The 13,273-nt window shown below is 33.3% G+C and overlaps 1 protein-coding gene across 1 annotated transcript; it reads right to left on the bottom strand.

Moving 5' to 3' along the window:
- Positions 1-1,845: 1,845 nt before the first annotated feature.
- On the bottom strand, positions 1,846-7,421 carry LOC134273441 (transcription cofactor vestigial-like protein 2). The gene is made up of 4 exons (XM_062755632.1): positions 7,223-7,421; positions 6,424-6,733; positions 4,842-5,237; positions 1,846-2,228 (listed from the first exon to the last, which is right to left on the bottom strand). Exons 1-4 carry the CDS (start codon positions 7,295-7,297, stop codon positions 2,182-2,184), a joined length of 828 nt encoding a protein of 275 aa, XP_062611616.1. The 5' UTR covers positions 7,298-7,421; the 3' UTR covers positions 1,846-2,181.
- Positions 7,422-13,273: the final 5,852 nt, after the last annotated feature.

The following is a 13,273-nucleotide window of genomic DNA, read 5'->3' as shown; positions in this document are numbered from 1 at the left end:
CCAAAACATGAAAATTCTTACATATACTGAGTATTATGCCAATATATATATCTGTAATGCATTCAGATTCATTGAATCTAAGGCTATTATAGACAGCTTAATTCGCAATTACTTACTTTTTAGTCAAGGTAAGCTCTCTTTATGAAAGGGGCATTAAAATCATACAGACTTAAATGTTTATCAATTCAAGATCCGATCTTTTTGATTATCATCTTTTTTTTTTTTTTTGATTAGAAACCATATTCTCAGATTACATGTATATTGTTAGGAAATGTATCTCATTTTATGAGATTCAGTCAGAACTATTGCATCATTTGAAGTACTGATACGTTTTACTAAGGTGCACCCAGAATAAATAAAGCAAGAAACTCAAGAAATCTTAATTATCTTTGTCAAGCAGTAACAGTTTTGCAAATCTACTAGGCGTTTTTATTTACGGGAAAAGTAGACTAAAATTTGGAAAGCTGTGCTTGGTGAATATTAATTGTCAAAGTAAATTCACAGCTAAAAAAACGCCGATTATTACAAGTGACATTTCTAGGATATTGTATTATCTTTTTGTGCACATATGTCATTCATCAGTTCGGACAACGCGAAAAAAGAAGACGAAAATAGCGGAGATCCTGACTGTCAATCACAGCATCCAATCTAGCATTTATCAATGACATATGTAGTGTATTAGATACATCATGTTACAAAGCTAGCTGTATTATTTTTACCTCCTCGGCTTGGTGTGAAGAACGGGACTTATCGGAGATGATTACCGTGATACGGAGGCGTCATACAGGGAGAAGCGCTTGATCTCTATTTCTCTTGACATTCCACCGAAATTGTTGTGTCAACGTCCATTCTATGACAGATTGTATTATGATGTGTCTATAACAAAACCTTGCTTCTATAATTCATTCAAACGTTTCTTTGTTATTGTGTGTGTCCTGTAAAACGTAGGTTTATAGAACTAGCGGATATTGTATAGATTATAGTGTAATAAACACAGAAAGTGCCTATCAAAATGATGCATCGGAACCCAATTTTTGTGAATTGTGATTAGCTGATCTAAAAAAAAAACGATGAAATGAAGTAAAAGTGTCTTTATGGTATAGAGAAAATACCAGGAACTTGTTAATTCTTTTAGAGGGATTAATCCTGCAATGATCAATACTTTAAACATGATCCAACAGAGCGCCCATTTTTCTTTGGATGCTTCTCTCCAGTGTTCGCCTTATTATTATTTGAATGCCATGATAATCTTTTTAAAACTTAAGAAATAGGGCATTCTAAATTTTCATCTGAAACAACAAAGACCGTGTCATATAATCACAGTATAATCTATGGGATTACACACGTTGACTACAGTTTAATTAATAACAATTTCTTGTCGAAAATTCTGCTGGCAAAACTGATGGTTTTGACAAATTATACGAAGAAAACCCAAACAAGCTTGATAAGGATCGCGTTGTAATTATCTTTGCCCACACTATTGGTAACCGTAAACGTTATAGATAATTAGAGACAAGTCAAGCTACCTCTCTCCGAGATGAACGATGGAGTTAGAGCAATGACAGCTGCAGAAATAGAGAGAAAACGGCGGATAATCCAGCCACCAAGTTTTGTTTTGGTTTGTGTTAGATCGAATGCTTGTTTTATCACGTGTTGACTGCATCCCGACGCTTAGCTTCTCCAATTTTACATCACTTGCTGATCATTTTATACACCGCATTGTAGCCAAATGCATATTCCTTTTGTCAGAATGTTAAAAAATAAGTTTGCAATTTAGTAGTTTCGAAGTATTTTCCAAATTTAAAAAACAATGATAATGTCCAATCAAAGTTGAGAAAAAGTTAGTCTATGTTATATATAACAATTTATTGTACATTGAAGCCACTTATAGCAGATCATATAATCTTTGTAAGTAAATGAGATAATGACAATTATGATATGAATGCGAAATCTACGAATCGTTTTTATGATCAGATGATAGTGGAGGCATGCCGACACCGGTTTTGACTGTCAGTTTTTCAACATTTGCCTCCATTAATCAAGCTGAAAAACTTGAACAAATTTATCGTGCTCATTAATAATGGTATAAATTTTGGACGTGTGAATGTGCACGTTGATTTGTTGTCATTTATAACCACAGTGGACGTGCTCTCTCATTAGCAGGAACTTCCGTGTGAGGTGTCACCAACACAACTCCCGCCGAGCGGTCTGTAGCTGGTATTCCAACCCTGTAAAACACACAAGTCTTCATTTTCCTTCAGGTTACATACATGTACTATAATTTACAATCTTTCCTTGTTCTTTTGGATAACTACCGTATAATAAACAGAATTTTTAGAGATAATTTACGTTGGCATTATTAAAAATTCCTCGGAAAAAAATCTACTTGTATACATGTACGGTATATATCCAAGAAACGATTGAAAGAAGATGAATGAAAGCAATTAAGGCATGCAGAATGCCTATAGCTTCATACATATAAAAATCAATTAATTAAGTATCAAAGTAAAGTTTTATTCATTGAAATTTATGAAATTATGAATAAAACTTTTCGGAGAAAAAATTTCGCGGCTTAAATTTATATTATTTTATTAACAAAATTAAACATCCCGAACTCTATATTAATGAAAATCCGCAGTATCATTTTAGTTTGAGACTAACACGCTAACCACACGTTAACCTGTAAACGCATCACTTGTGGAAGGGTGACATTAAATCATGTGATATGACCCTTTATTAAAAGGACTTAGTATTTTTGGCAAAGAGGTGAATTTTTTATCATAAAAATGTGTGTAACACGGTGGATATTTAATTATTTATTTTTGAATAATCTTCAGGGTCATTCAGTTGAATAGATCTATGAAACAGAGATTCAAAGGTTAGAAACTCGAGATGAATTAAGATAATTTAAGATTTAGCACCAATAAACACTTTAATCTAAAGATTTATCAATACAATGCAAAAAGAAAATGACTGATGATTTATTATACAATGTTCAACCATTAAACATTGTGTTTTTTTTTCTATTCTTTCAAACTGTGCTCACCCATAGATTTCTAGAATTAAGCCTGTCATTATTATTGAGGATTTTCTTTCAGAACCCTATGTACATGTATAGTATGCCGGATATTTAAACATAAATTGTGAAGTTAAAAAATGAATACTTGCACATTTGCATAAAATACATAAACTTCAGGAAATTTCTTTTTCAATTTCTGTCCAGTTTCCAAAATGTCTACAAAATTAATATTGATTAAAAAAAAATCAACCAAAAACAACTACCAATATACATGTAAGTAAACTACTAACCCCTATATTTACATTGTTGGATGTTTGATATTAGAATATTAAGATTACATATGATTTAAAACAAATGATTTATTGTTAATTAAAACACCAAAGAAGTAAATTCTACATTCACACATTTTCTCGAGATAACCTTAAATAATTAGTAAAACAATTAGGAAAATAATAAAAGGATTTAAAAAGAATTTGTTCTTCTACAATATACAATGTACATGTATATATAATGTGCAAGAAGACTATTTTAAGAAAAGTCATGAAATAAATTCAATATTATCAGAAATTATACTTAAAATTTCAATCACTAAATGATATAAACAAGATCTCATAGATTTCTTGTTTTTTGTATTGAATCGAACTTGCAAGGGAATTTTAAAGGAAAATCTTTTAAGCATTTGATTTGATTTTTCAAATAAAATAAATCTTTGATTATACAAAAATATTTATTGAACAACTCAATATATAACAAATAAAAATTATAATTGAAATATATCTATTTGAATAATCAATCTTAAAGAATCTTTGATTGCTTATGGGAAAAATTTAGAAATTTTTGAAAATCTATGAGGAAAAAATCAGATGTGTATGGAAAATTTTTAAAATACCCCTGATGAAAACTAGGTTTGGAACTCTTAGATGATAAACAAATTCGAATTTTTTTATATAATAAATTGTACCTTACTTTGGAAAATTATTTTCTTAGCAAGTTTTTGACTTCCAGAACTTTTTTAAAAATAAATTTCTGAAGCGCTATTGATATACAATTTTTTTTAGTTTGGGTAACACACGCTCATATTCTTAAAATGAAATACCTTTAATTTAAAATAAATACTCGGTATAGAAGATATATAAAGAAAAGATATAAAATAGAAGATATCTAGAAACGAACACAAGGGACTTTTAGCGGAACACGAAGTACATGTACTTATGAATGTCCTTAATAAATGGCTTAGTCTCCCCTCATAACAGTGTATCCCCTTGGAAAATTTTTAAAAATTTTAAAACTTATAAAACCCCAGAAAAGAAGATGTCATATATATATTTGTTGTCTGGAGTCGTTCATATGTATAATTCAACAATCAATTTATACAATATATATTATGAATATACTTAATAAAGAATTATGAATAATTAATACTCGAATTAAAAGGGACATTCATTTTATTGCAAAATATTCTAGGACATAAATTCCTCCTCTCCGATAAACTATATCGTAAGGATTCCGGGAGGGAGGCTTGCTGAATAGTAATTATTCCGAGGAAGAGTGAACATTCCGGAAAAGTCTTGTTATGCGAAGGCTTTCTATACATATATATTTTCCGTCGCTTTGAAAGGTGAATGGTTAGTCAATCCTGACCAAGAAGCTCGAAAAATAACAAGAGATATTGATAACGAATCATTGACTTTGAATCTGTCCTACGTTGGCGCACTTCTAGCTAAACCCTAGCGTCATTGCTAGTCCATAAAGCCAGCAAAAATACTCGAAATTCGAAGTTGCCATTAACTTCAGTTCGAATGTTGTTAAAAAATATATTTACCGTTGACTGGTGGGTCCCCTTTGGATGTAAAATCCATTCCTAATCTGGATAATCCATAATAACTACTTGTTCCCGCTAAAGACTCCATATTTTTAGCAAAGTCATATTTAGATTGTCTTGTGTCATAACTTCCAGGAAACATCAACGACTGGTAGGTGGATCCAAACTTTCCCGTGGCGTCAAACGAAGAATACGGGAGGGATCCGCCAAGGTCCGTGTGGGTGTGGGAGGGGAGCCTGTAGGGCCAGTTATTCTGAAGTGAGTACCAGGAGGACGGGAAGTAGGGATCACGGGAGTAGTCAAAGTTACTTCCTGTCCCGAGCTGCGCTGACGGCGGCTTGTAAGCACTGTTCCAGAATGATGGCGGAAGCCTCCGATGACACATCAGGGGTTTTTCTGAGAAAAAAGAAAAATAATTTAAAAAGGGGATTACATTTACCTGAATCTTTTTAAGTTTATATGGTCTGGTCGAAAAATTAAACAAGTTTTTGTGCTATATGTGCTGCGAATATACCAAATTGTGTTGCGTTTCCTTCAGATGCTTTTTGGGCCCTTTTTTCATTTCTTATATACTGTATACATACTGTAATTGCAAAAATCTTACATTGCAAACCAGTCATGGCTTATAGAGCGATTTTGTTTTTAATAATAATACAAAATATTATGTTCTTTCCATGTTGAAAATGTCAGTTTGTATACACATCGACTCTGCAAAATCCAATCAATTTCTTAAATCAATTGTGTATTAATGTCTCTCACTAAGACAGATCGCAAAAGCATTCGATTGATCATGCTGATAATCAAAGAATCACTATTAAGTGCAGACCTCCTTAATTTTGAAATCGTAGAAAATAAGTAGACCCAGCTGTAAGCCGACCACAGTTTATGTCTCTGCGTCCGTAGAATTCACTGACCTAAAGCGTGCGAACTTGTTGCACAACAAGAAGAAGAAATATATTATCGGAAATTAAGAAATTTAAAAGTGTATACATTATTTCAAAAATCGGAATTGTTTCAGCGATCTAAAACAGGACAGGACAACTTAAGAAAACCGTGGGCTGTCTCCTGTAATTATTTGTTTATTAGAGAGGCGATCTCTCTAAAAAATTAACAAAACTCGAAATCTTTCAGGGGAAAAAAAATCAGAATTTATATGCATTTATTAAAATAAAAAACACTGTAAGCAAAACGACTCTCCAAATGATTCTTATTATACATGTCGGAAAAATAATCGCATGTTGTTAAAAGCTCGCTGAAAGCTCGATCTTCTACATTTCACAAGAATCAGGAAAAAATACTTTTTTTCCATTTTAAAATGAAATTTAAGTTTTGTCCAAGGGGTTTTTATCTTTTACAATTTTCCGCAAGACTGAAAGGAGCAGTAAAAACGTTTTTGGTACATTTGAGAATAAAGATTGTAATCTTACTACATAGGACCTCGGAACATAAAATGAAACGAAACGTCAAAATAGGTAGGATAAATTCGTCTTAATTTTGCTAAATCGAGTGATCTTATATCATTGTCACAAAAATTGGGGTTATTAAATGTTTTTTGATATTAATTGTCATGAAAAGAACTTGCCTGCTTTAGTTTTGACGGAAAATGAGGAGGAGGTGCTGTAATTTCGGTCCAGGTTAAAGCTGCTCGGTTGACTAAGAGCTCGACTAAAGTGTTCGTCCACCACGGTAGACGTGTCCCCAGAGAAGTAACTCAGAAGAACACAGTTAGGGTTCAGGTACTGAGATGACTTGGGTTGAGATTCCGGGTCTATCTCCCCCTCTATGTCCCCGTGTCTATCATTTCCTGTACACGGGGGGAGGGAGCTGTGGGGGTAAGGCCCGCTAGTCTGTAGGTGATGGGGGTCTGTCGATAAGCCGGGTGTTCCAAACTTCTGAAAAATAATCACGCCTATTTAATTTATTCATATTTTTTCAATTCACAGAAATTAACTCTGAATTCTAAAATCTGAAGTAAGAGAAGCACAGGAACTGCGTTCTTAGCAATCATAAACATCTGAACATTTCCTGATTGTTTAGCTTTTCGACCGCAGTTGCAATTCACGTAGTAATTTTCCGTAATATCTGTCACCAAGAAGTGACTTGTATCAGAAATACGTTAATTTTTTTCTCTTGAATATAAATATCCAACTAGCACAAGCCACATAATTCCGTGAAGTCCAAAGATATATCCACTGTATACCAAAGCACCGTAAGAATCTTTCGGTATGTTTGCTTTCCTCGCTTTGGTATGTATACCGGAAATTCCTAAGTGTTTGTTGGATACAAGATAAACACATGTCCGATGTTATTTAAACGAGATCTATTATATTATTATTGTTTTTGAAAAAAGAATTTAACTTTTTTCTTAAATTCATACTCACCGCAAAGTCGGTTGACGGTGTTTTATGAGAGAAATACGGATTATAGAATTGATACATCATATCGCAGGATGTCATAATGCAATGCTCAAAGGTAGATCGTGCGAGATGGCATTCTCAGGCGATTTTTACCATCTTTTTGACATTCCTTGTGTTTTTCTCTGGAGTATTTGGCGGTATTAGAATGGTTTTGCTATCTTTCGTGGTTGCTGAAACACGAGCTGATAGGCCTACGTCACAACCACGCGCCCTGGTCACGCCCCTTCAGGGCTATGAGGGAAGAGTTGAATTCTTCTTCCACCAATCACTTGCGCTCATTTACTTTTACTCGCTGAGAGAATGCGCTGAGAATCAACTTTCTATACCTCATTGTTAGCAGATAAGACCTTAAAGAAAAAGCATTATGTAAAGAAATAATTCTAGCCACTTTATACAATACTCGAGTATGAATAAATACAGAATTAAATGTTAAATGCTCGGTCAATTGTATATTAAAGACACAAAGAAATACATATTTCTTTGAAAGTAAATAATTGTGCAAACCAGTTTTATATATTTCTAGCAAATTAATAAATATAATTAATATCTTACTTAAGTTTTCTTCTTGTAAGGCGCATTATATTCCCAACAGGGCCTTCCTGCGTCAGATGCAGTGAGGCATAAAGCACGGTGTGAGCGATAGACATCTCGCCCCACGGGATCTCGCCGATAATTCTCCTCGTGCCATAACTGACCCTTAATTAACATACCAAATTAACACTTCAACTTCATTATCTGGTCTTGTCTTGATAAATTACCAATTAATGAAATCGATGACTTTCGCTGGAAGTTTGTTACCTCAGAAAGTTACGAGTCTTATAGTGTTTGAAAAGAAATACTTGTATCTAAAGCATGGGGAAAATATTATTGCTACTGCCAACAGCCGTAAATATGAGGGAATATTTTCTAAATATATGTACGAGGGCAGGTCTTCTGAAAAATGAGCAGAAAAAAATGAAATATATATAGTTACATTAAGTTTGTTTGACTTGTTAAATAGTTATCAGAAAGAACATATTATCCAAGATATATATGTAACATAATGCGCGATGGCTTCATCGAAATAATAGGATCCAAATGCATACAACTTATTTTAAAAAAATGATTGAATATTTTTGCTTGCAAGGGTACCGTATAAGAAACCTTTTTTTACCATCAGTTGGTAACTATCTCAACTATGGAAGCACAGTCTATGTAATTTGTATGATCACTATATTTATTAATACTATAATACACTAATATGCACATGTATTTACGTAAAATCTGTCAAGGATACTTAGTAATTGGATATAAATTTCCTGTTTACGTCTAAGCTATCTGACTGACTTTTCAGAAGACAAAAATTCCTGAAATCAAAATATTATTGTTTTTTATTATAAATTATTGAAAATAAGGAATTAAGGGAAATATATTTTATTCCATCAGAAAATGTTTTTGTTTAGGTCTATTTATTTACACATCTGTAATTGTGTATATCATAAAATGTATATAATATTAGTTATCACGGAGAACTAACTTGATTTTTCACGGAATTAAAGCCCCAACCCGATTCCTTTCAAGTATTCTTTCAATGTTTTAATATAGAAAGTAAAACAACGTTTTATCACACTATGAGACATAGGAAACCCACAGCGTCTTCGATTTGAAGAGCTGAAATCATAGGAATTTTTGTAATTTATCAATTGAAACAATTATATTCGCTGCATTCGGGTATTTTATTTCGAGTGAAAATATTTTAAGAAATAAAATATATTTCAGTAAATTGATGAAACTAGAACTTAAAGCAGTAGAATGGATGAAATATTATGAGCCAACAAAATGACAGAAAACGGAATTATTTTCCTCGCAAGATCTGTAATCAGACCAACGACAAAAAAGCTCGTCAGTAAATCTGGGACGCTTATACAAAATGTGCAAAATGACTAGTCACGTCCCACACCGGATCTTGTTCCGATAACTAGGAAACAATACAAGCTTTCGACAGGAGCAAAAACCAGGTCCGCAACTAATATTGCAAATACATGGTGCGAGTGAATTTCATCGACACATGTGTATTTCATTAGAGTTTCTGTGAAGACTGGGCGATATCTTGATGTTATCAGAGCTTTGTTAGATGTTTATCTATTTGGCTACCTGATTAGAATTGTTTTTCAGGTTTACAAAAGAAACGAGACCACACTTGGCTTTCATCTTGGAAAATGAAGAAAAGAGACATTTATTTTGTTATTTCAGATAGCACAGAAATACTGATCTCAAAAACACAAATGTTAAATAGTTTGTAAAATCATCAAGCCACAATGGAATAATTCGTGTTTTATTTTAGCAATGGTAATTATATTTTTCCAGATTGAATAATTAAATATTATGCTATATCAGATCAAAAAATTAATTGCATGAACATTCTATGCTCAGAATAATCAAATTATATTTATATTTTTGATATCCAATGAAACCATTCATTCGCCCCAGAGGAAGCAATGTCGGGAAAATTAATCTACATATATTTAACGAGTAAGAGTAACAAAACTATATATTAAAAATAATCAAATGAATTAATGAAGGGAAACGAAATAGAAGATATTTTTAGGGGTGCAACAGTAAGTTGATTCCGCTGGTAAAACATTTTGATGGGACGAATTTCAAATTAAATTTTAAAAAATAGAATTTCACCCTATGAAAACCAATGTCAGCCTCGGATGCGCCGGTTTTCTCTGGGTGTTTTATTTCAATGTTTCACATGCAATATTTATACAATATAGATCAGATTCAGTAAAGAGATATTGTAATATACAATTATTGGCTTCGATGAGGTCTACCAGTGACTATACGGACCTGGTCAGATATTGGTTGATCGAGGTGGAAGGCCGAGATTAACCAATACCTGACCAGGTCCATGTAGTCACTAGTTCTTTCTTTCTTCATTCTTTAAGCAAAAGGCTCATCAGATTTTATACAACTTACAAACGTGATAAAGAGTACAGAATAAATATTATATACAAAAGTACACAAAGGATATCAATATCAACAGGAGTTACAAATTAGACTTTCGTAGAGCTGTAGCTTTATATAAAAAAAATTCCCAAATTAGACAACTCTTTTACATTTTGACTATTCATTAAACTTACAATTTTAAATACACTTGGTTTGACATAATAATACTTCTTAATGTACCTACTTCTGAGATTTTCATAATATGGACATTTTGATATAAAATGAAATTCATCTTCAATATCATTAGAGGAGCATAGTGTGCAAATTCTTTGAGATCTAAGTGTATTATTATATCTACCAGTTTCATTTTTTAATTGGTGGTTTGATAATCTAATCTTGGTAAGCTAGTAGACCGAATTTAAAAGTCAATTACCGTAAATGATGAGGAATTTTAAAACTCTTTTGTCACCTTAAGCTTTGTTCTTGTCTCCATCAAACATGAGCATGCAAAGAGAGTCATGAGACAGCATTAGTTACTATCATGATATTTCAAAAGTTTATTATAACTACTTAAAAATGGAAAACAATTTTATTTAAAAAAAGAAAAATAACTGCTCAACCATTTACTTTATAAGAATTTTAATTTTCCTTTGTACTGGGCAGTGGCGTCTGTTATGTTTACATTCACAACGACACAGGCTTTGAAACACACAGTTTGATTGGTTTAAAAACCTTTACGCAAATCTATGGTTGGTTAAGAAGGAAAACCCGAATAAACCTCCTGGAACTCCATTTGAGGTGAACGCACTCTGAGGTACAGTCGACCTCTGGGCGCAGTGGTTAGAGCGTCTGCTCTAGAGTCGCCAAGTAAGGAGTTGATCCTTACGTCATGGGTTCGATCCCACCGTTGAACCTGGAGACCGTTCCTTCTGATGAGACCGTATAAACTGAGGTCACGTGTCGTAGTAGATGCTGGCACGAAAAAGACCCTTCGCTGCTCAATGCCCTGAGTTCCGAATGTAGGACATTTCAACTCTCCATCGGCAAGTGGTGGCGTGAAATATGAGTGAAAAAATTCTCGAGAGGGACGTTTAACAACATACAATCAATCAATCAATCAATCAATCTTTCTTTGCTAGAGATTCTGTTTATATCACATTTGTTCTCTCTGTTCGGTCTACATCAGACTGCCTTCCATTTGTCTTTACTATGCCTGCCTTCCACACCTAACATTTGTCTATCCTCTGCTCAGTCTTTATCATTTCCTTTGTACCCTATAGATCCTCTCTTTACAAGGCTAACTGTTTCACGCTATTCAATTTTAAGGTATACATTTGCCCTATTTTCTTCTTAACCAGCCAAATGTCTGTCCATCGGTCTATTTTTATTGGGCATATGTCAGCTACATTACCTGTTAAGTCTTTATCAGACAAACGTCTGACTTTTGTTTTCTTTATCAGACATTTGTCTCTTCTTTGATTTATTTTATATTTGCCTATTTGTCTGCCCTATAGTTAGTTTTTATCAGAAATTTCTCTACCTTCTGATCTGTTCATATAAGGCAGCTATTTGCCTCTGTTTTGTTTTTGAAAGACATATGTCTATTCTCTTTTCAGTATTTCTTGAGACAGACGTTTGTCCTCTGTTTGATCTTTACGAGGGCTATTCATTAAATAGTGAGACTTTGTTAATACAGAAAGAAATAACATAACATTCTTTTTTTTTAAATTTTATTTACATCACTTAAAAATCACTCTCATTGACAAGTGATCTAGGCCTTCTTTATTTTTAACTGAATCCTTACCAAGTTTTTTAAATGTTTTATTCATCGATAAACGACTTTGATAGATGCAGCAGAGTTCATCTATCATGGATATTTGATATATTACCTGATACTCAAAATCTCCTTTCAGGACTTTCCTTCTGTCTTCATGTTAATAGTGTCCAAAGGGTGGGCCCGAACAAGATGCTCTCTTTGAAATAGACTATTATTAAGTGACAAATCAATAGTATGAAAGACAACGACTATTTTAAGTGATGTTCCAATTCAGTTAAGTGTAAAATTTAAAAGAAATACATCTAGTCTCATTATTTAATGAATAGCCCTCGTATCTATCTTTTTTCTGTCTTAATTAAACCTTTTCTTTTTTCTGTTCAGTCCTTTTTGAGTAAGTGTTTTTTTTTCTAAGTCTTTATTAGACGTTTGTGTGTCTTCTGTTCTGATTTTTAATACGTGTCAAATAGACCCGCGACTGTCCTTTTCTTCCAAGTCACTCTGTGTTGTTCCTTACACTAGGTCCAAGCTTGTTATAAATGATGGAATGACATTTTGCCAATATGTTGTGTTTGCTACAGGTCTGTAGGAAGCAATTTAAGTTGGAAAGGAGGATGACAGCCATATATTTTCAGTTGGCGGCACTATCAACTACCAAAAATTCCTTGACAAGGAAAAAAAATGGGGAGGGGTCATCAGGCGTTTTTATTGATGGGGCACGAGCACGTAGTGGCTTTGCTTCATATAGTAAACTATATTACTTTGAAATCACTAATTTACGTGGTGGTTTAATTTTCGTTGTTTTCATGGTTTGCAGAAGCCCACAAATATAAGACCATCACGAAATGTGAAATTACTCACCACTTTTCCAACCACGAAATTAAATATTTATCCCCACATATTTAGATTTTTCTCAATTTTCGAAAAATTTCCCCCACGAAATTTGATTTTACAGTATACTATATATCGGCAAAATTATTGGGGATACCCGGCAAAATAATTACCCCCTCCTCCGGTTCTAACGCCCATGTGTTAGTCTGGCTGTATTGATGTGTCTTCCAGTAGTTCTGTTGGGCTCATACTTAGTAGCGAGTCTTTCCGAGTCTTACTGTAGGCTCTGATACTTGGCATTCCTCATCTGTTGTGATAGAGCCTTGTTGTACATTCTCACACATTTTCTCGGATTTCCAGATTTTTATCTGACAGTTTCTTTTATTGTTCTGGACAGTCACACTGGAGATTAGTCCGTCTAACGTTTCTACGTTAGGTCTTAGAATTATCACTTTATGGGATTTGAACAATGATCCTGG

The sequence above is a fragment of the Saccostrea cucullata genome, unplaced genomic scaffold (genome assembly GCF_032062105.1).
Source record: "Saccostrea cucullata isolate Sc308-1 unplaced genomic scaffold, CSIRO_AGI_Scuc_v1 ctg676, whole genome shotgun sequence".
NCBI classification, from domain to species: Eukaryota; Metazoa; Mollusca; class Bivalvia; order Ostreida; family Ostreidae; genus Saccostrea; species Saccostrea cuccullata.
Note: the sequence above shows the minus strand (reverse complement) of the source record. Positions and strands in the feature narration are given on the sequence as shown.